Raw genomic sequence first — 24,086 nt, 5'->3', positions numbered from 1 at the left:
ACTTCTTTATTTCTGCCTTCATTTCATTGTTTATCCATTCAACATTCAAGAGCCAGTTGTTCAGTTTCCATGAAGCTGTGCGGTTCTGGGTTGGTTTCCGAATTCTAAGTTCTAAGTTGATTGCACTGTGGTCTGAGAGGCTGTTTGTTATGATTTCAGTTGTTTTGCATTTGCTGAGCAGTGCTTTACTTCCAATTATGTGGTCAATTTTAGAGTAGGTGTGATGTGGTGCTGAGAAGAATGTATATTCTGTGGATTTGGGGGTGGAGAGTTCTGTAAATGTCTATCAGGTTTGCTTGCTCCAGGTCTGAGTTCAAGCCCTGGATATCCTTGTTGATTTTCTGTCTGGTTGATCTGTCTAATATTGACAGTGGAGTGTTAAAGTCTCCCACTATTATTGTGTGGGAGTCTAAGTCTCTTTGTAAGTTGTTAAGAACTTGCCTTATGTATCTGGGTGCTCCTGTATTGGGTCCATATATGTTTAGGATCGTTAGCTCTTCTTGTTGTATCGATCCTTTTACCATTATGTAATGGCCTTCTTTGTCTCTTTTGATCTTTGTTGCTTTAAAGTCTATTTTATCAGAGATAAGAATTGCAACTCCTGCTTTCTTTTGCTCTCCATTTGCTTGGTAAATCTTCCTCCATTCCTTTATTTTGAGCCTTTCTGTATAATTGCACGTGTGATGGGTTTCCTGGATACAGCACACAGATGGGTTTTGGATTTTTATCCAATTTGCCAGTCTGTGTCTTTTGATTGGTGCATTTAGTCCATTTACATTTAGGGTTAATATTGTTATGTGTGACTTTGATACTGCCATTTTGATGCTAGCTGGCTGTTTTGCCCGTTAGTTGTTGTAGATTCTTCATTATGTTGATGCTCTTTAGCATTTAGTGTGATTTTGGAATGGCTGGTACTGGTTGTTCCTTTCTATGTGTAGTGCCTCTTTCAGGAGCTCTTGTAAAGCAGTCCTGGTGGTGACAAAATCTCTGAGTACTTGCTTGTTTGCAAAGGATTTTATTTTTCCTTCACTTATGAAGCTCAGTTTGGCTGGATATGAAATTCTGGGTTGAAAGTTCTTTTCTTTAAGGATGTTGAATATCGGCCCCCACTCTCTTCTGGCTTGTAGCGTTTCTGCCGAGAGATCTGCTGTGAGTGTGATGGGCTTCCCTTTGTGGGTGACCCGACCTTTCTCCCTGGCTGCCCTTAGTATTTTCTCCTTTATTTCAACCTTGTTGAATGACGATTATGTGCCTTGGGGTTGCTCTTCTTGCAGAATATCTTTGTGGTGTTCTCTGTATTTCCTGCAACTGAGTGTTGGCCTGTCTTGCTAGGTGGGGGAAATTTTCCTGGATAATGTCCTGAAGAGTATTTTCCAGCTTGGATTCATTCTCTTCGTCACATTCTGGTGTGCTTATCAAACGTAGGTTAGGTCTCTTCACATAGTCCCACATTTCTTGGAGACTTTGTTCATTCCTTTTTGCGCTTTTTTTCTCTGATCTTGGATTCTCGTTTTATTTCATTGAGTTGATCTTTGACTTCTGATATTCTTTCTTCTGCTTGGTCAATTTGGCTATTGAAACTTGTGCATGCTTCGCGAAGTTCTCGTATTGTGTTTTTCAGCTCCTTTAGTTCATTCATATTCCTCTCTAAGTTATCCATTCTTGTTATCATTTCCTCGAATCTTTTTTCATATCTTTTTTCAAGGTTCTTAGTTTCTTTGCATTGATTTAAAACATGTTCTTTTAGCTCACAAAAGTTTCTCATTATCCACCTTCTGAAGTCTAATTCCGTCATTTCGTCACAGTCATTCTCCATCCAGCTTTGTTCCCTTGCTGGTGAGGAGTTTTGGTCCTTTGTAGGAGGCGAGGTGTTCTGGTTTCGGGTGTTTTTCTCCTTTTTGCGCCGGTTTCTTCCCATCTTTGTGGATTTATCCACCTGTCGTCTGTGTAGTTGCTGACTTTTCGATTGGGTCTCTGAGTGGACACCCAGATTGTTGATGATGAAGTATTTCTGTTACGTGGTTTTCCTTCTACCAGTCTAGCCCCTTCGCTGTATGACTGCTGAGGTCCACTCCAGGCCCTGCTTGTCTGGGGTGCACCTATAGCAGCTGCGGAACAGTAAGGGATGCTACCAGTTTCTTTTTCTGCTATCTTTGTCCCAGAATGATGCCTGCCAAATGTCAGTCTTTTGGATATAGAGGGGTCAGGGAGCTGCTTGAGGAGACTTACTTGTACTTTTTAGGAGCTCAAGTGCTGAGCTGTGAGCTCTGTTGTTCATTCAGGGCTGTTAGGCTGCTATGTTTAATTCTGCTGCAACATAACTCATAAAAAAAACCCTTTTATTCTCAGATGCTGTCTGGGGGCGGGTTGGGGCTTTCATTGTGAGTGTCCGCCTCGCTGTCCTGCCCAGCTAGGAGGCAGTCTAGTCACTATTTGCCTGCCGAGGCTCCACCCTGCTGGTGTGAGGTTCGCCCTGTTGCTGCAGGCTCTGCCCTTCTGCGGCGGTCTCCGCCGTGCTGCCACGGGCTATGCCCCGCGGCGGAGTCTCTCTGTTGTAGCGGGTTGCCTCGGCAACGGCAGGCTGCGTCAGCAATAGGCTTGTACCTCAGTAGGGGTGGTTTGCCTCAGTAATGGTGAGCGTCCCTCCCCCACGGAGCTGCGGCCTCAGGGAACCCCTCCACGGGGAGCGTTTCGAATCACCGTTTTGTTTGTCCCACTGCGCTACCCCAAAAGCTGTAACCCTGGAATCTCCTGGGCTGGCTCACTGTCCAAGTCCCATTCAGTCTCAAGTTCAGCCCTCCCAAGTCTCAGGTTGCCGGCCCAACAGGGCACATGGATGAGCGCGCTTTGTGCGGACCGCTGTGTAGCTCCGCCACAGCACGGGCCGCTGCTGCATCGGCCGCCGGCTGCGCCTGCCAAAACCTCTGCCTGGCGTCCCGCGTCTCCTCTATACCTAGGAATTTCCCCATTCTGTGGGTAACAAAGATCCGTCCGGAAATGCGGCCCTGACTCACCCCTTCCGCGCATTGACCACGAGCTTCAATCCTGGGTTGTTCTCACAGCGCCATCTTGAGTCCTCTCCTACAATGTATTTCTTAATAAGTCAATTTGACTTTTAAAAACTTACTGAGCTATCCAATTGACTTTATTTTTGGCATTTTCGTTTTTAAAACTAAAGAGAAACAAACATGATGCCACAAAGTAAAGGAAAAAATATTTGTGTGTTCTGAAAGCTGAATGCTCTTTTCTAATAGTTCGCCAGGTGAGGCGTTGTGAATTTATTTTAAGTATCTCTCAGTTGCCTTTACTTTATCACCTCTTGCTTGAGCTAATGAAATAGCTTCCTGAGTGGCTTCCACCCACTCACTTTTCCTTTTCTAGCCACTAGCAGTACAGAATAGCTTGGAGTGCCCAGCGCATACTGTGTTGTTTTTTTTTTTGGTATGTTTGTTTTCTTTGAAACAGAGTCTTGCTCTGTTGCCCAGGCTGGAGTGTAGTGGCATGATCTCTGCTCACTGAAACCTCCCCCTCCCAGGTTCAGGTGATTCTCCTGCCTTAGCCTCTCAAGTAGCTGGGATTACAGGTTCGGTCACCATACCTGGCCAAATTTTGTATTTTTAGTAGAGACAGGGTCTCACCATGTTGGCCACGCTGGTCTCAAACTCCTATCCTGAAGTGATCCGCCTGCCTCAGCCTCCCAAAGTGCTGGGACTACAGGCATAAGCCACCGTACCCAGCCGGACACTGTGTTTTGACTTGGCTCTAGGCCATTGCACAGGCTATTACTTATCTCCAGAATCCTCTCCTTTCCCTGCTTAGCCCAAAAAACTCCTATTCATGGTTCCAAGCCCTCCAGTAAGTCCCTGTGTCATAGAGGCCTTCTCTGAGTACTATGCTGTCTACAGATTTTTAAAACTCATAGTTGCCTGAGGACAAGAATTGCTTTATTAATCTTTTTTTCTTGCTTATTCTTTATCTTATTTCCATTGGGGAAGTGAGGTAAGTAAGATAAAATGTGCATGTCAATAGAATTTTTTAACTCTCACTGCTTTAATATCTATTTGTGAGTTAGCTAAGATTGCCTAAAGTGTATAACGAAGTCAGAATTCTCACTTTGTGTTTGTCTTCATATGTTTTCTTGCTTGTTTCTTTCCATCCGTGTCTAATCTCCTTCTTCCCATTTGTTATGTTATAAAAATCTTTTTTCTTCTCTGTTAATAGTTCTTCATATATCCTCCATCAAGTACGAGCTAACAAAGACCTAGAATCGATGTCCCTCTACATTGGCTCTAACCCCAACCCTTCTCACACACACATGCACCAATCATATTTTCCAGAACCTTTGCTTTGAGCAAAATTGCCCTATATGACCAGCAGTCCTCTCATAAAAGTAGTGAATGATGAGTGTATAATATATAGACTCAGACCAGAAGATGGTGTGCTTCATGAAATCTAAAGTGAAGTCTACTAAACTTCACTGAAGTATCAAGGTGTGACAGAGGTTCTAATTATGCCAATGTAAGTACTGAGTTAGTAAATGCTAGTCAACTCTGCGAATTGCTCAGCTTTGACAGGTGAGCTAGATTTGTTCCATTAGCTTATTGGAGATTCATTGCTAGCTGTTTCAAATAAGCCTCCCCCTTTTATTTCCAAGGAATGATCTGAATCATACTGAGCTTAATTCCTTTGTCAGGTCTTTAGTTGTTAACATTTAGGTAACAGTTTCTGAGACTTTGATTTTAATAATTTTCCACTTCATGTTTTTTTTTTGCAATAGCAGTGAGTAAGAAAACTTTTTTTTCTTTGGTTTAATCACTGTACCTAAAGCAACTCAGCTTCGTGAATGTATGTAAGCATGTGTGCTGGAGCTGGGGATGGGTACCAGAAGCTTTAAAGAGAAAAAGTGTCAGGAAAGCATGTCTGTCCCCTTACTGTTATCACAAAGCACAGGAAGACAAGTAAAGGATTTATTGATGAAATTATATGCATAAGCTCTTCTTTAATGGCAATGACTAAACTAAATAGTGTTGAAATGAAAGGGAAAAAACCATCGTTTATCTTTGTTCAGTATAGTTATATAAATTTATATGTCTGTATTTTTCAAGATTTTATTCTTACTGCTAATGTTGTCATTTATAATTATTTTAGCTTTGTTTCCTTCTTACCTACTCACCATGTATGTCCCTTAATTCTTAACATCAGAACTGTACAAAAAGTAGTAGGAAGATACAGATTTAGAAAATGGGTAGAGAAATATCTAGAAGCCCATGCTTTCTCAAAATTTTATATGCTTACATAAAATTGTATTATTAAATAAATGTATCAGTGGCTTATTCATTTCTAGTTTGTCATTTTTCTTATAACATTCACCAAATATTTTTTGAGGGCTTAATATGTATGAGGTATTCACTGAGTTTATATTTTAATATGAATGCACACATAAATATAACATTTCATATTATAAATATATGACATAATATAAATACATGTATGTGTGTGTATATGTGTGAATACACAGTTTATTCTCATTATTCATGGTAGTTGTGTTCTATAAAGTTACCCTGAACGCTGAATGAACCAATACTGAATCATTGTTCCTAGGGGGAAATACATGGTTGGGTTCCTTCAGGCCTCTGGTTACAACATTTTCATCACCCAGTCAATACATAACTTGTTTTATGTGTGCTTCTGTTTAAAGATACTGCATTTAATATATACTGTTGATTCATTAACATTGAACCCACAGCCAACATAGTTATAACTCATGCCTGAAGGAAGCTTCTCTAACACACTTATTTTCCCCATAGGGCACATCACAGCTTTGTTGTGCTTAGGAACACTAGACAGTCCTTTCAGCACTATTTTTGGTAAACATTGTATAGCTAAATAACCAAGATAAAGCACAAAATGCAAAAAAATGCTCTAAATAGGCTTTGAAAAGAAAGATCACTTGTTGATGGTATGAGAGCTGAAACAAAAAGTCAGAGTATCATCTTGTTTGCCCTCAGCTGGCATCATGCACATTGGGTGACTCAAATTTTTCACCATTACATGTGTGTCTGTAAATGACTGAAAGTGCCATGATGATATATTTGGGGGTTATAAGTGAATTTTACCAAGTAGGTGAATTTGCAAACTTGCACTCTGCGAATAATGCGGATCAGCTGTATATCAACTTTGTGTGTTTTGTGTATATGTGTGTAAAACTTTGTTCTTGGCCTTCACTTTCCCCTCCTTTGCCTTTTTTTAAAATCATTCACAGTTTTCCTACATATCTTGTGATACATTGCACAATTCATTATAAATGTAATAGGGCTTCTAGGCCTGTGATATAGACAAAAATTTCATCCCATTTATTAAAGGTTTCCTGAAATATGATGTTTTTGTTTATAGACCTCTCATAGGGTGAAAATTTTATATTATAGCTGTAACTCCAAAGTTTATATGTAGCAACTCAAAATATTATTTTAAATTTATTTCAATTTCATATAAAATTACAACTGACAATTCATATTGACTTTATTGTGTTTGAAATGCAGTGTTTTCTTGAAGTGCCTTCAAAAGCCCCTTGTGCTTCTTCCCAATCACAACCCCCTCTCCCTCAAACCATTATCCTGCCTTTTATATTAATCTTTTTAAAAATTCTCTTAATAGTTTTACCCCCATGTTTGTATCTCTAAGGAGTATATTGTTTAGTCTTTTAAAACTGAGTAGCAAACACAAACTTAGCTGGGTAAAGAAAGGACGATATTACCACTATTATACGTATGAAGACTTTAAGGAGAAGAGAAGCTGAACAAGCTCTTGTTCACAGTCTGGCTTCAGATGGTCTGAGAGTGGTTAGGAGGCCATTCTGGGAAGTCGGTTGTCAAGGTCACACACAAATAAATCCCAAGACAAGGGGCTCTTCACAGGCAGGACATCTCCACTGTAGTGCAGGTTAGGGGGAGGTACTGAGCACCCAGCAAGAATTTGGTGGGGGGTAATGGCTGCCCTGCATTTCCTGCTCTTCAGCTCCCTGATGCCTGCCTCCAGTTCTCAGGAATAGGTCAAAGCAGGTGCTGCTGTAGGGTGAAATTAGGGTCCTCTGCTAGTCTAAGCCACAGAGAAGGGCAGAAATCTCCTTAGCCCATGGCCAGGAAAAGAAAAACAGAAGAATCTGGATCCAGCTCACCTACCCATTCTGTTTTCAGTTTAGAAAGGCGATCAGTGGCAGTCGGAAACTGATGGCTCTCAGTCTGGTCTGGTGGTCCTCTGTGCCTGAAGAACAGCTGTCACCCTGAGATTTCCCTTCCTTGCATTCCTGGGGATTCCCTTCATCTCTCTTCTGTGTTGGATCTTCTATTTGATGTCTCCAGGCATGCTTTTTATTGGTCTATTCTTGTTTTGGCAAACACATCCTACAATAATTTCTTCAGAAAGTATGCATGGAAAGTAATTTATTGAGCTTTTTTGTATCTGCAGATGTCCTTATGGTTATTGCTGGGCTGGCTGGATGTTGAATTCAAGATTAGAAATCATTTTCCTTCATGATTATGATGGTGTTGCTCTATTGTCTTCTAGTGTTGCCATTGAGAGATCCAAAGCTATTCTATGTAAACTGTGTCATCCTTCATCACTGCACATCTTTACCCCCACTTCTGGAAACCTGACAATCTTCTTGTCCACAGTGATTTTAAATTTCACAGTGGTATGTGTATGGACATGGGTAATTTATTTTGCTGAGTACTTGGTGGGTCCTTTTAATTTGAGCTCCTCATGATTTAAATTCTGGGAAATTTTCTTGGATTATTCCTTTAATTTTTTCCCCTTCAATTTTCTTTGTTATTTATGCTCTGCTTTTCCCAAATTTATCAGCCAGTGCTTCTATTGATAAATTTTTCTGTGTTTTTCAAGAGCTCTTTTTTAGTTTTCTGAAACTTCTGGTTTTTGTTTCACAATAGTGATATCTTGCTGAGGATATTAATGGTAATTTGAAGTCTTGCTGTATAGTATGTTTCCTCTAAGTTGCTCTTTTTGTTTGTTTTTGGTTATATCTTCCAAATTAGAGACTCTTCAGATGTCTTAGGAACCTTGGTTGTATACTTGTGATTAGGAATAGAGAAATGGTTCTCAATTGGGGATAATTTGAAACTCCCCCACCCCAGGAGGACATTTGGCAATATCTGAAGGCCTTTTTGGTTGTATGCTACTAGTATCTAGTGAGTAGAGGCTGGGGATGCTGCTAAGCATCCTACAATGCATTGGACATCCTTGCGCAACAAAAAATTATCTAGCTGAAAATGTTAATAGTGCTGATACTGGAAACCCTGTAATAGAGGACCTGAAAGCTGATTAAGAGAGCTCCGAAGGTGCAGGTGGAATGTGTTGACTTTCAGTTTCGCTGGAGGATGATCTAGTTAAGTAGTTTGGAGAACCTCTTCATTATCTTTAGGTCTTTTCTTCTGAGCTAGTCAGATATGCAATAGAAAAGTCTTTCATCTCCTGCCTTATGGGTAAAGATCTGGCTTCCAATATTCCTCCTGTGAATCAAAAATGGATTGGGGCTGTCTGCGTTCAGTGTATATGTGACCATATAACACCTTTGCTTTTCATATAATACTCACTTCCTCAACAGCCTGTGTTTCCAGTTCTGAGACCCAATGTTTTATTTACCCTCTCCAGAGAATGAACCTGTTGGGATGAGGGAGCGGCAGTTATCCATGTTATGAAGTAGAGGAGACCACTAGGGCTCTAACTGCTTCTCTAACACATTTCATTCAAACCTTGTTATTTTAACTCCATCCTCTCTTCCCTTCCAATTCCACAGTTATCTGGAACCCTTTTGTGAGTTTCTTGAGGACTACTGTATAGATGGATTTGGTTCTGAACTGCCCTTATTTTCTCTTTGCAGTTCAGCTTTCCCAAGTCAGCTAAGTCCATTACCACTCTACATCTGCTTTCTTGCCTTCCAAATTTAATTATTACTATATTTCCTCTCTTGTTCTCCTAATCCTTTTTTATGATCCCTTTGATATCATTTTAGTGGAATTTGGATTGAGGAATAAATTAGATACATTGTGCTCAATCTATCCCATGATCCTGGAAACCAACATACTATATTCTAGTATAATTTCATTTAATTCTAGTCTTTTTTTGATATATTTACCTTTGTTATCAGAATTATTTCCTAGACTTAGGTTTTATTCCCATAAATGAAAACTAGAAGATATTATTCTGTGTCTGCATAAGGACACAGTTGTATTCTTTTCAAAACCTTAGTGAATTTTATAGCAGTATTCACTTCTAACATATTCTGGTTTAATTGACCTTTTGCTTAAAAACATAGACTGCTGTTAGCAGCCATCTGCCTCAAGTAGAACCTTGTGTTACCATCCCAATCAATATTCCAAATTCGAAAAGAGTTGAATAAGGAATATATATTTCATTAAATCTAAAATACCATCAATGATCTTATTCCATTTTTATTAATACTGTGGTCATAATTACTGGAAATATGAGAAAGACAGTTGTTTATGATTATGGCTTATGACTATCTCTACCAGTGTTTTCCACCACATTCAGTAATTGTACCTTAGATTTAAAATTTTAAGGGTGAAATTTCAAACATCAGTAAAAGGTACAGGCCAGACTGAAACCTATGCCTCCTGAATTTTTTATGTTCCCTAAACTGTCATCCAAGGATAAGTAATAAGTACAATATAGTAGGTGTGTTACACTACTTTATCACTCCTCCCTTTTAAGATGGGAAACCAAGCCAAATTTTAATTTTTTTTCAGTTTCAGCTGAGTTTCCAGTTAATGGGTTAAATCACAAACACCTCAAAATATATTTTGGTATCTTTTTATGGTGTTAAATTTGGTTTACCTTTCTTAACCTCCTGGATGTCATCGATGGACAGACCTTTAAAATGCTTTACTTATAACATGTCTTCAGGTCCTTAGTAGTTCACAGATATAATTGTCTTCTTTGCCTCATATTATAAAACTAAAGAATTGGGGATTTGATTTGATTTTTATTCACAGATATTTAAAAGTTTGTTTTAAATGAGAACACATGTACACAGGGAGGGGAACATCATACATCGGGGGCCTGCCAGGGGGTGGGGGGCTACTGGAGGGATAGCATTAGGAGAAATACTTAATGTAGATGACGTGTTGATGGGCACAGCAAACCACCATGGCACGTGTATGCCTATGTAACCTGCACATTATGCACATGCACCCCAGAAAGTACATTAAGGTATCATTTAAAAAGGAAAAAAATTTTGTGTTTTGTTGTCTTAAGTATTCTCTCTTCTCCCTACCTCTATTAATTTTATTATTACTAAAAGAAAAGAAGGGAGAAGGTATACTTTCTTCCTCACCTTTGTTCAAGCAGGAAAAAGTATTGACTTGATTGAACATGAACCATCAACCCCATGTACAAGTCTCGGGAAGTTTCCAAAAAGATATAGTGAATTGAAGTAGACCATACAAATGTATACATAAATAGAGTCCCAAGGTTTTATATGTGGACAAAAACCAATTACATGAAGTATTTTCTGAAATTGCTTGCTATTATCAGCATAAGTAATCATAAGTAAGACATCCAGGTTGAGAATGAAAACGATTGTGGGAATCCTGCCTCACTTTGTAATATTGTCTTCCCACAGAGGAAAATCTTTGAACAGTTTTGAGAGACTATCAAAAGGATCCTCTTTCTATAGAGTTCTGAAAGATACATTATTACCATTTCTTTTCCTTCTAGGTTAGATTTTTTAGGTTGCTTGAAAAGAGAGTAATGAAGCTGTGGTATAGTTGATGTCCTCATGATGGCATTCATGTCATCTTGGATAAATGTTTAAGATTAAATTTGGTAGTTCATCCTGTAATTGAAAGAAGAAAGACAAACTTTAAGGCCAGCAGTATCACAAATGTAGTACTATAAATGAAGAACTTTTCTCTATTTGCTAAGTGAGCACATGCACCTAACAGGACCTGTAAAAGCCAATGAAGGTGTTTTTTTTTTTGTTGTTTGCCTTCTCCCCAAGAGGGTAAAAATATACATGTATACATATACACATGTATGTAGTGACTTAAACCATATTAACCTTCAGATAAACTAATCACATTGCTATTGCATTCTATATTTTATAGTCAATTCAAACACACAAATCTATCTTTGGATTATCTTCATTGAGTCCAGATATTTCTTTTATAACTGTTAATCACAAGGAACTGTGGGGGGGGGGGCACATGCGTGTGTGTGTGTTCCCTGGTATTGACATCTTTAAATTATCTCAGCTGATTCAACTGGGAGGTCTGGGTAAGGAAATAGCTAGACCAGTGGCTCTGCTGGTAGAAATTACTTCCTTTCCTCTGGTAGTTTCAAACAATTCTAATTTGAAGTTTGAGGAACATTAATGATTTCTCTGTGATTTCAGGTGAAACTGGAGAGGTGGATACTGAATCATGCAGGGCTTTCTCTTTATGAAGTGTTTGTTCAAGTCTTTTGCCCAGATTTTATTGGAGTGTTTCATTTTTTTCTTATTGTATTTGGAAGTTACTTATATATTTTGGTTATTGACTTGGATAGTATATTGCAAATACTTTGTGTTTCTCTAGGATTTTAAACAGGGATATCATATCAGATTTTCATTTTTTAAATCATTACAAGAATGTATGGGAGAAACAAGTTTTTTAGTAGTTCTAGTAGAAGATGGTGTTAGGATGTGGGAAATGGAGAGAAGAGGACAGGTTCAAAAGATATTTGAGATAAACTCAGTAGAATTTGTTAGTGAAGATTAGGTAAGTGGTGGGTAAGATGAGAGGGAAGTGTCAAGAATGGCTTCAGTTTCTGATTCAGAAGAATACCACCATTACTGTGGACTTCACTTATTTTGTTTAAGATGTTGATAATCTATATAGACTTGTACAATCATTATTTGCCTTGAGCATAGGACTACTATTTAGAATTTTTTGAAAATTACTGCAAATTGCAAATTTGTTGGTCTATTTTTATGGTTTAGTGATGTTTTTAAATTATTACCACTTGAATTATGGAAAAAATGTTCTAGAAATTATATTTCTTAAATTTGATTTTGAAAATTCTTCAGTCTAAAATAGAATTGCTTTGTGGTTATGTAGTATGGTTATAGTAGATAATGAAACAGTAAGACGTTAATGGGAAACAGGAACTTAAGAAAATCAATGAATTAAAATTGACTTTTTGTTTTATAGGGGTCCCTTCAGTGTTGTACGACGATGTATCAACAGAGAAACTGGACAACAATTTGCTGTAAAAATTGTTGATGTAGCCAAGTTCACATCAAGTCCAGGGTTAAGTACAGAAGGTAAGAGATGGATTTCAAGTAAGTTATTTGATGTCTGGCTTTATTCCATCTCCAAAATCCATTTACCAACCTAACCTTCATTTGGGGGTGGGGAAGCACAGGGTGTGATATAGAGGGAAGTGGGTGGAGACAGTTTAAACTCCATTCTAGTTTGTCAGAATTCTAGGACATAATATTTGAAAAACAGAGTAATTTATAGAGTTATAAAATCATCTAGGATTTCTGTGAGCCTCTGTTTTTTGACTAGGAAGAAAGCAAAATCTGGACATATAATTTTTAGGGTCTAATTTTGAATTCTATGGTGTGGGTCATGGGATGGGAAAGGAAAGAGGTGAAATAATGGCAAAGATGATAATTGCAGATTCAGAAGAAACTTAGTTACCTCCAAATGCACCATTTAGTACCTTTAGGATTATGATCTAGTGGAATAAAAAGATTCATATCTCACATATGGCTTAAGTAGCAATGATATGTATGTAAAAATTTAAAAGATCAGTACTGTTAGGACTTTTAATACATGATTATGGATAACCATATTTATATGTGTAAATATTTATACAGTATGTAAACATTTTAATTAATTTTTTTGCTTTTTAAGCCATAGTTTCATGTAACTATGGTGTACATGCTCATACTTCAAATGGCACAATTAATCATGATGTTAACTTTTCTAATTAGCCTACTACTAACTTTTTCACTTTTCCACATCAAGTACAAAATGAATTCTTCTTTAGTCCTTCCCTTTTTCATCCCAAGAGCAATGCAGTTGATAATTTAGATTGGAAAATCTAGGGCAGTGTAGCCTATTTATATTTTATTCAGTTATTTTACTTTGGGAAGTAGAAGCCCACATATTGTGAGCTTCAAGTTAATCTGTTCCTGGAGATCTTTTTTTCTTTTAAATACTTTTGTGACCCTTTGAATTATTATTATTCATATAATAATTGTAGAAGATTCTTAGAAGTTGCTACTCACAAAGAATAACTAATTGATTTGGTTTTGGTGCTTTAATATTTAAAATATGGAAGATTTAGAGATTTTATATTTTACGGTTTTATACTCTGAAATTGGCTATTAGTGCTTTTGAATGTAAATTTAAAATCAACTTTTAAGTAAGTTTTAGAACAGAATTGTATTTCCTTAAACTTTTAACTGCCTCTAAGTTTAATATTCTGTACTCGATATTTCTGTACCTCTGTTGTCTGACCAAATACTGAGGTAATTTTGTATTAACCTAATTCATTACACATGTTCTGATTCTGTTTATAAACTTAGTAAGATTCCAATTTAAAATCACAAGTCTAAGTCAGGTACTCAGTTACCAATATTACATTGGAGTAATATGAGCCAAATTCTCTTAAGCATTGTTATAATTGAAATAAATATTAATAGCTTCTTTTTCAACCCCAAATTATCAATACCAGAGGTTTCACTTATCTCATTGCTGTACCAGATTCTAAATCTCTCCAGGCTAAAGACATTTTTTCAGGAAATAATTACTTATCTTCTCATTGGCTGAGGTTGTTTATTGATTTCTTAGCCAGCTCTCTTGAGCCACAGACCCAGAATGCCAAGCTGAATCTCTCTGTCTGTTGTCACCTGGGTCAGGGAGTCAAACCCCAAATTTACAAAAGGGGAGAGGACTTAGTATATAATTCATATACCTGGGATTAAGTCCTGTCTTCATTTAATATAATATATGGGAGCCTATCACTGAAGTTGTAGCTCACTCCTTCATTGCTTTGCCATTGCTTTGGCTATATAAATGTCTATAAGTCCTTTTCTGAAGACAAAGCCAGCCATTCTATTGATCCCTCATACTCTTAAGCCTCCTTGAACTTAACAGAATCCTGTACTCTTTTCATGTCCATCCTATATGGTAGGACTACAATATATAGATATTAAATGACATCCAGTTGGATTCTGGATATTACTCATGACTTTATCTGATTTTGGTCAGAGCTTAATAGTATTCAAGTGAAAATACGCAATTGGCCCTTTATATTTATGGCACCGGAATTAAGTTTTTACATCTTGTTTAGCACAACAACTCAGTATAAAGTTAGGAAACAGAATCAAAATTCCATCTCCACCACCTCTACCTTTTTTGCAGTGGGATTCCCCTACCCTCTATTGCTCATGTTCGCATTAGCCTTCTTGATTCTAACTTGGACACATTTTATTATAAGATATATATTGGGAGGCCGAGGCGGGTGGATCACGAGGTCAAGAGATCGAGACCATCCTGGTCAACATGGTGAAACCCCGTCTCTACTAAAAATACAAAAAATTAGCTGGGCATGGTGGCGCATGCCTGTAATCCCGGTCCTCAGGAGGCTGAGGCAGGAGAATTGCCTAGACCCAGGAGGCGGAGGTTGCCGTGAGCCGAGATTGCGCATTGCACTCCAGCCTGAGTAACAAGAGCGAAACTCCGTCTTAAAAAAAAAGATATATATTTCATAAAGAGTAAATTTTTTATTATATAAAGTCTCTATGAACAGTGCTTCCCTCCCTCAACTTCTTTCAACCCTTTCCAATCACTATGGGTAACATATCTTAACTCCTCTACTCTTCTGGTCCATTTACAAACTGTTGGGGTCCAAAAATGACCTCATTCATGGCTTTGCATAGAAGGAGCTGCTATATAAGAAGACACATATTTTGAAGTAAAATTTAACACAGTAAAAAGGAATCCATATGTTCAAATAATATCAAGAAATAGCTATATTTACCATTACATTCTTTCCCAAATAAACTTACCTCTTAAACAACAATTAATTTAAAAATCTATTTTATTCTTTATTCTTTCCTTTTTTTCATTTTATTATTTTATTTTTGGCTTAGTGGTTTGTTTGCTCTTTGTTATTACCTCAATTTATTTTTTTTGTTTTTCTAGCACACTTGTATTCAAATACATTATTGAGTTAAATAGGTCTTTAAAGGGTTGCCTAAGAACCTATTTATTTGGATAGGTCATTATAATGCAAACAATAAATAAAAAGCACCCCTATCCTTAAGGGGCCTACATTTTAATGGTCTCCAACTATTGTTTATAACATGGTTTTTATTAGGAAAAAAATGTGTAATAAATTCTAAGTAAATAATTTACAAATTATTTTTTTTGAGATGGGGTCTCTCTCTGTTGCCCAAGCCAGAGTGCAGTGGTGCAATCATGGCTCATTGCAGCCTTGACCTCCCTGGGCTCAGGTTATCCTCCCACCTCAGCCTCCTGAGTAGCTGGGACTACAGGCATGTGCTGCCACACCCAGCTAATTTTTTGTATTTTTTGTAGAGATGAGGTTTTGCCATGTTGTTCAGGCTCATCTCAAACTCCTGAGCTCAAGTGATCTGCCCACCTTGGCCTCCCAAAATGTGGGGATTACAGGCCTGAGCCTCTGCTCCCAGCCCACCAATTTACTTTTGAAATGAAATGTGTTGATTTGTTGGAGGCCACCTGTACATGTTTTAATATTTTAAATTCTCATTGTGCTAATGAAGATGAGATATTGTAATTGATGAAGCTAAAGATGAGATATTTCATAAAAGAGATGTTTTTGAATATTTATTCTCTATTTTTGCCATCAAAATCATAATTTTTATTTTATGGGGCTTCTTAACATGCAGGTTGCTGGATATTCAATAATCCCTTGAAATTGTAAGCAGAATTATGTTTTTTTTTTAGAGAGTTCATAGCTCTTATTAGATTCCTAAAACAGCATATTATTCCTAAATGGTTTAGAAGTTCTCCTTTCACATGTATGAAAAAATGAAATTAATGCTTATGAACTTCAGAGGAATAAAAATTTCTATTAAATGAAAGCTGGATGAATTTATATTAGGATATGACTTCTGATTGGGGGATATTTTTATACTTACATATATAGCTTCCATAATGAGTTTCCTAGATTATTATCTTGAATTTTTAATTAATATACTTTTCGTCTCTGACTTTGCTGAGCCACTAATTAAATTAGACTTTCTGTTTTAAAAGTAGGTATCAAAATTATTCAGACAGACAATAATTAGGAAACTAAAGGAAAGTAAAATATATAGAATTGGAAACTAAATTATCAAAGTTCTGGGTTCTTGATAGGACTCAATTTTTTATGGTTTATTGTAAAAGTCCAAAATTAGCAGTTTTTATTTGGGAGTGGTACAAGTTGTATTTTAGAAAGATTATATTTTGGGTTCTAGTTTGCTTAGTTTTTAAGAATATCTCATTCTGAAGTCCCAGATAGTAGGTGATATCAGTGAAACTGAAGAAGTAAGGACTGTTGACAATTCTCACCTTCATTTTTAAAAAAATGAGAAAACTGACAGAAATGTCAGAATCAACTTTTTCAGGGCTCTGGAAATTGATCAAAGGCCTATTGCTATCCAGGAATAATTTATTCAAAAAAACTGACTGATTCTTGGTAAGAACAGTGAATTTCATAGCATTATATCATAATTTTTTCCATTTGCATCCCCTTCTCTTCCAGTTCTGTAGTAACCTTGAAAACAAGCAGTTTTTTGTTTTTTTTTTTTCATGAAAATCAGCAACTTGACAGCCATCAAAGGAGGCTGAATGGGAATGGAGCTCCTCCAAGGCCTCATTCCCAGAATATTGTCATTTTTTTACTTGTCTGGTAGTTCCCTAGAAGACTTGTCTTAGTACATTTGTGTTTCTAAATAGGAATATCTGAGTTTGGGTAATTTATAAAGAAAAGAGGTTTATTTGGCTCATGGTTCTGCAGGCTATACAAGAAGCACAGCACTAGCATCTGCTTCTTGTGAGGGCTTTAGGACACTTACAATCCTGGTGGAAGGGGAAGGGGAGCCAGTGTGTACAGAGATCACCTGGCAAGAGAGGAAGCAGGAGAGAAATGGGAGGTAGTAGGTTGTTTTTAACAACCACCTCTCATGGTAACAGAGTGAGAACTCACTCGTTACTGCCAGGATGGCACCAAGGCATTCATGAGGGATCCACCCATGACCCAGACAGTTCCATTGGGCCCCCACCTCCAACACTGGGGATCAGACTTCAACATGAGGTTTCAGGGGACAAACATCCCAACTATAGCAACCCCTCTTGCAAGACTATCTTTAATTGGCCTGACTCAGAAATCACCCAGTGCAAAACATTTCCTCTGGGGGCATTTGCCAAAAACTTTTAGAGGTAGTTCTTTAATTTCATTGCTGCCTGAGGCATAGATAACAACAGCTGGGGCAAATAAAAAACTAAGGTAAAAGCTTAAAACAAAAAGCTGGGGGCATTGGATGCCCATAGAAGCTTTGAAAAAGCTACAACATATTCTTTAGAAAATAGTATGTTAAGAAAGCCATACTCATATATAGGCCTCTGAACATGCTCAGAAAAAAATCTAAGAAGGCCTTAACTTCTCATCTCTAGCAGAGTTTCAGGCTATGCAAACAGGAATTGAATGATAAGGTAGACATGTGTACTCCCTGAATGAGTGTTAAAGGAATGCCCTACACGTCCACAAAACACTTGAGCAAAGACTAAGCTAAACAAGCAGAGACTTAAGTGACCACACATTAAAAAAGAATACAGACTACAGAATTTCCCCCAAAAAATTGCTAAGCAAAGAGCAAGAGCAACAATAAACAGCAACAATAAATCCTGCAGAAGAGGAGATTCTGATTTTTAGAGTTGACACATAATATTATTTAACAAACCCAGTTTTTAAAAAATTATGAGGCTTACAAAGAAATAAAATATAGCTCATCTTCTGGGGGGAAAGGCAATCCATACAAACTGTTCCTGAGCAGACCTGTATGTTTGACTTAGAAAAAGTTACCAAATAGAAAGCATCAATAATGAGATAGAAACTATAAAAACAGACAACAGATGCTGGAGAGGATGTGGAGAAATAGGAACACTCTTACACTGTTGGTGGGAGTGTGAATTAGTTCAACCATTGTGGGAGACATGTGGAGATTCCTCAAGGATCTAGAAATAGAAATTCCACTTGATCCAGCAATCCCATTACTGGGTATATACCCAAAGGATTATAAATCGTTCTATTATAAAGACACATGCACACATATGTTCATTGCAGTACTGTGTACAATAGCAAAGACCTGGAACCAACCCAAATGCCCATCAGTGATAGACTGGACAAAGAAAATGTGGCATGTATATACCATGGAATACTACACAACCAAAAAAGTGATGAGTTCATGTCCTTTGTAGGGACTTGGATGAATCTGGAAACCATCATTCTCAGCAAACTGACACAAGAACAGAAAACCAGATACCGCGTGTTCTCATTCATAGGTGGGTGTTGAACAGTGAGAACATGTGGACTCAGGGAGAGGAGCATCACACACTGGGGTCAGTTGGAGGGAACTAGGGAAGGGACAGTGGAGGTGGGGAGGGATAACGTGGAGAGAAATACTGGATATAGATGAAGGGGGAATGGATGCAGGAAACCACCTGGTTATGTTTGCACCTATGCAACAACCCTGCATGATCTGCACATGTACCCTGGAACCTAAAGTACAATTTAAAAAAAAAAGAAAGTATAAAAAACAAAAAGAGAAAATTAAATCAAAATTCTGGAATTGAAAAATACAATAACCAAAGAGGCTCCGTAGCATATATGAGCAGGCAGAATAACAAATCAGACCCAGAAGACGCGAAGATAGGTTCATTGAAATTATCTAGTCTCCATAACAGAAAGAAAAAAGAATGAGCAAAATGAGCAGAGCCTAGGAGACCTGTGGGGTTACCATCAAGCATATGCATAATGAGAACTTCAAAAGGAAAGGAGAGAAAGGAGTAGAAAGACTATTTGAAGAAATAATGGCCTCAAACTTCTTAAATTTGATGAAAAACATAAATCTACAGAACCTATAAGTTCAGCAAACTCCAAGTAGTATAAATGCAAAAACACACCATAATCAAGTTGTCAAGAGTTACAGACAAGGAGAGTATCTTAAAAATAACAAGGAAGAACGGAATGAGCAGATTTCTCTCAAAAACCAAGGATACTGAAAGGCAACAGGATAACATTCAGAGTGCTGAAAGAAAAATAATATCTATATATATATCAAGAATTCTTTATCCAGCAAAACCATATATCAAACATGTAGGATAAATGAAGGTATTCAGTTTCAGATAAACAAAAACTGATAGAATTTGTCACTAGCTTCCTTGCCCTACAAGGAATACTAAAAGTAGTCATTTATGCTAAAAAGAAAAAACCTTTTTTTAAAATTTTTAATTTTTATGGCTACGTAATAGGTGTATATATTTATAGGTTACATGAGATATTTTGATACAGCATCCAATGTGTAATAATCACATCAGGGTAAAGGGGGTATTCATCACTTCAAACATTTAACCTTTGTGCTACAAACAATCCAATATACTCTTTCAGTTATTTTTAAATGTACAATTAAATTATTAAATTATTTTTGACTATAGTCACCCTGTTCTGTTGGCAAATACTAGGTCTTGTTTATTCTTTCTGTTTTTTTGTACCTACTAACTATCCCTACTTTCCCCATCCCTCACCAGCACCACCACTCCCCACTACCCTTTCCAGCCTCTGGTAACCATTCTTCTACTGTCTGTCTTCCTGACTTCAATTATTTTAATATTTAGCTCCCACAAATAAGACAAGCATGCAATGTTTGTCTTTCTTTGCCTGACTTATTTTATTTAACGTAATGACCTCCAGTCCCATCCATGTTGCAAATGACAGGATCTCATTCTTCTTTATGGCTGAATAGTGCCCCATTGTGTATATGTACCACATTTTCTTTATCCAGTCATCTGTTGACGGATACTTAGGTTGCTTTCAAGTCTTGGCTATTGTGAATGGTGCTGCAGTAAAGATGGGAGTGCAGGTATCTCTTTGATATACTGATTTCCTTTCTTTTGGGTATATACCTAGGAGTGGGATTGCTGGATTGTTTGATGGCTCTATTTTTAGTTTTTTGAGGAACCTCCAAACTGTTCTCCATAGTAGTTGTACTAATTTACATTCTCACCAACAGTGTATGAGATTTACCTTTTCTCTACATCCTTGCCAGCATTTGCTACTGCCTAACTTTTAGATAAAAGCCATTTTAAGTGTAGTAAAAGGAAGTTTAGTAAAAGGATGTCAAGAAATCAAAATAGAGCACTATAAAATATCTACTTAACACAAAAGGAGGCAATATTGGAGGAATACAGGAACAAAAAAGACACATAGAAAACCAGTGCTAAAATTACAAACATAAATTGTACCTTATCAGTAATATTATTAAATATAAATGAATTAAACACTCCAGTTATGAGGCAGAGATTGGCAACATGGATGAAAAACAGGTGAGATGGTATCTTATTGTAGTTTTTTGCTGTCTACAAGAGACATACTTTAGATTTTAAAAATACATATAAGTTGAAGTTAGTAGAAAAAGACATACTATGCAAACAGTAACCAAAAGAGTTCTGAAGTGGGTATTACTAATATCAGATAAAATAGACTTTAATAATTATATCAGAAATTTAATAATCAAACAAATTGTTACTAGAGATAAAGAAGGGCATTTTATAACAATAGCAGCATTAATCCATCGAGAAGATAGCAATTATAAACACATATGCACCTAAGAACAAAGCTCCAAAATACATGAAACAGAAAAAGGCAGAATTGAAGGGAGAAATAGAGAATTCAGCAATAATAGTTGGAGACTTCAAAACCTAACTTAATAATGGATTCATCTACTAAACGGAAAATCATTAAAGAAGGGAAAGGTAGATTCGGGAAACACTAGAAACCATCTAGACCTAACAGACATCTGTAGAAGACTCCACTCAACAACAGAAGACGATACATTCTTCTCAAGTACACATAAAACATTATCTAGGATAGACTGTGCATTAGCCCATCAAATATGTCTCAGTCAATTCTAAAATATTTGAAATCATACAAATTATCTTCTATGGATACAATGGAATGAAATTAGAAATCAATAACAGAAGCAAATTTGGGAAATTCACAGAGATGTGGAAATTAATGTAGTAGCCAGTGGGTCAAAGCAGAAATTACAGGAATACTTTAAAAATACTCTGAGATGAATGAAAACAAAACTGTAACATACCAGTATTTATGAGATACAGCAAAAGCAGTGATTAGAGGGAAATCATATTATTGTAAATGCTTATCTTGAAAAGTAAGATAGAACTCAAATCAATAATTTAACCTTCCACTTTAAGAAACTGGAAAACTAAACTAAACTTGACAGGCAGAAAGAAGGAAGTAATAAAGATTATAGGAGACATAGAGAGTAGAAAATGGAATAAGTCAATAAAACCAAAAGTTGTTTCTTTGAAAAGGTAAAAATAAAATTGAGTAGACTTTAAACTGACCAACAAAAAAGAAACAACTCATAGTAATAAAATCCATAATAAAGGAAGGGACATTACTACTGATGTTACAAAAATGAAAAGGATTATAAGAGAATATATTGAAAAATTGTATGCCACTTAGTTAGATAATCTATATGAAATGAACTAATTCCTAGAAAGAGGCAGACTACCAAAACTGACTCAAGAAGAACTAGAAGACCTGAATAAACCTATAATAAGAAATAGACTGATACGTCTATTTCTTATTTTCCCATAAAGATAAGCCCAGGTTCAGATAGCTTAATGGGGAATTCTACTATATGTTTATAGAATTCATATAATTTCTTAACACATATTTCTGAAAAATAAGAGAGGGAACACTAATCAAATTTTTCTATAATGCCTGCAATACCCTGATACGAAAACCACACAAAGACACTGCAAGAAAGAACCAATATCCCTTATGAGTATAAATACATACATTCTCAAGAAAATACTATCAAACTGAGTTTAGCAATTTAAAATATGTTTTATAGTTCTTCAGAAAGTTAAACCTAAGATTATATGACCCAGGCATTTCACTCCTTGGCATATGCCTAAGAGAAATAAAACATATACCCAGATAAAACCTTGTATATGAATGTTTATAGCAGCATTATTCATAATAGCTGAGAGGTAGAACCCAAATGTTTACCAACTAATTAATGTATAAACAAAATATGGCATAGCCATACAATGGATCTTTTTTTAACCATAAAAAGGAATGATATACTGATATAAGCTGCAACATGAAGAAACCTTGAATACATTGTGTTAAGTGAAAGAAGCAAGTCACAAGAAATTACATATATCCTATTCATGTGAAATGTCCAGAATACACAAATCTATCGGAACAGAAGAAAGTTAATTAATGGTTGCCCAGGATATGGAGAAAGATGAGATGGTAAGTGTCTCATAATGGGTATGAGATTTCTTTTTGAAGTGATTAAATGTTCAAAATTTGAGCACAGTAATGGTTGCATGATTGTGAATATACTAAAATCCATTAAATTGTAAACTTTGTGGGCAAATTGTATGGTAAGTTAATTATACCTCAATAAGGATTTTTTTAAGTACCACCAGTAAGTAAAATTATAACAGATACTCAAGCTCGTTTAAACATTTAAAAATCAATGTAATTACCTTATTAATAGAAAAATGAACAACAGTCACATGGTCATCTCAACAGACAAAAAGCATTTAACAAAATTCAACCCGCTTTCATGATAAAAACACTCAACAAACTACAAATCGAAGGGAACTAACCTTTTAAAAGGCATCTAAGAAATACCAAACTCTAACTTTATATTTAATGTTTTAAGATAATGCTTTCCTTCTAAGATCAGGAATAAGATAAGAATATATGTTCTTAACATGTTTATTCAACATTGTGCTAAAAATTTGAGCCAGGGCAATTATGCAAGAAATAGAAATAAAAATCATCCAGATTGAAAAGGAAGACTTAACGTACCCTCTATTTGAATATAACATGATCATGTATATATGAAAATCCGAAGAAATTCACAAAAATACTTCGATGTAGTAAGTGAGCTTAGCAAGGTTGCAGGATACAAGATCAATATACAAAAAGCAATTGTATTTCTATACACAAGCAGTGAAAAATCTAAAAATGAAGTTAAGAAAGCAGTTCCATTTACCATAGCATCAGAGAATAAAATACTTAGGAAGATATTTAACCAAGCAAGTGCAAGGCTTATAAATGGAAAACTATAAATATTGTTGAGGAAAAACTAAAGAAGTCCTAAGTAAATGGTCGGGTCTCTCATGTTTGTCCATTAGAAGACTTAATATTAAAGTGGCAATTTTTCCCAAATTGATCTGTAGATTCAGTGCTATCTCTTTCAAAATTTCTGTTGGCGCTTTTTGTAGAAATGGACAAACTAATCTAAAAATTTACATGGAAAAGCAAGGTACCCTGAATAACCTTAACAATCCTGAAAAACAAATGACAAAGTTGGAGTACTCACATTTTTCAGTTTCAGAATTTTTTTTTTGGAGATGGAGTTTCGCTCATCACCCAGGCTGAAGTGCAATGGCACTGTCTCAGCTCACTGTAATCTCCACCTCCCAGGTTCAGGCAATTCTCATGCCTCAGCCTCCCAAGTAGCTGGTATTACAGGCACATGCTACCACACCTGGCTAATTTTTTTGTATTATTAGTAGAGATGGAGTTTTACCATGTTGGACAGGCTGGTCTTATACTCCTGATCTCAGATGATCCACCCACCTCGGCCTCCCAAAGTGCTGAAATTACAGGCCTGAGCCACTGTGCCCAGTCCAGAATTTTCTTTAAAGCTACATTAATACACATAGTGTAATCCTGGCCTAAGGATAGACATGTAGATTAAT

At 36.5% G+C, this 24,086-nt stretch overlaps 1 protein-coding gene across 37 annotated transcripts in view; it reads left to right on the top strand.

The window, feature by feature from the left end:
• Positions 1–24,086, top strand: part of CASK (calcium/calmodulin dependent serine protein kinase) — a 437,686-nt gene that overhangs the window by 76,695 nt on the left and 336,905 nt on the right. For 21 of the 37 annotated variants that reach the window (XM_078364088.1, XM_078364087.1, XM_078364084.1 and 18 more), the window contains exon 2: positions 12,222–12,352. In XM_078364088.1, coding sequence (XP_078220214.1) covers positions 12,222–12,352 — 131 coding nt within the window. The remainder of the gene's footprint in view (positions 1–12,221; positions 12,353–24,086) is intronic. The other 16 variants (XM_078364095.1, XM_078364094.1, XM_002762805.6 and 13 more) reach the window with 1 other exon arrangement.

Source organism: Callithrix jacchus, chromosome X (assembly GCF_049354715.1).
Source record: "Callithrix jacchus isolate 240 chromosome X, calJac240_pri, whole genome shotgun sequence".
NCBI classification, from domain to species: domain Eukaryota; kingdom Metazoa; phylum Chordata; class Mammalia; order Primates; family Cebidae; genus Callithrix; species Callithrix jacchus.
This window is presented reverse-complemented; position numbering and strand designations above follow the sequence as displayed.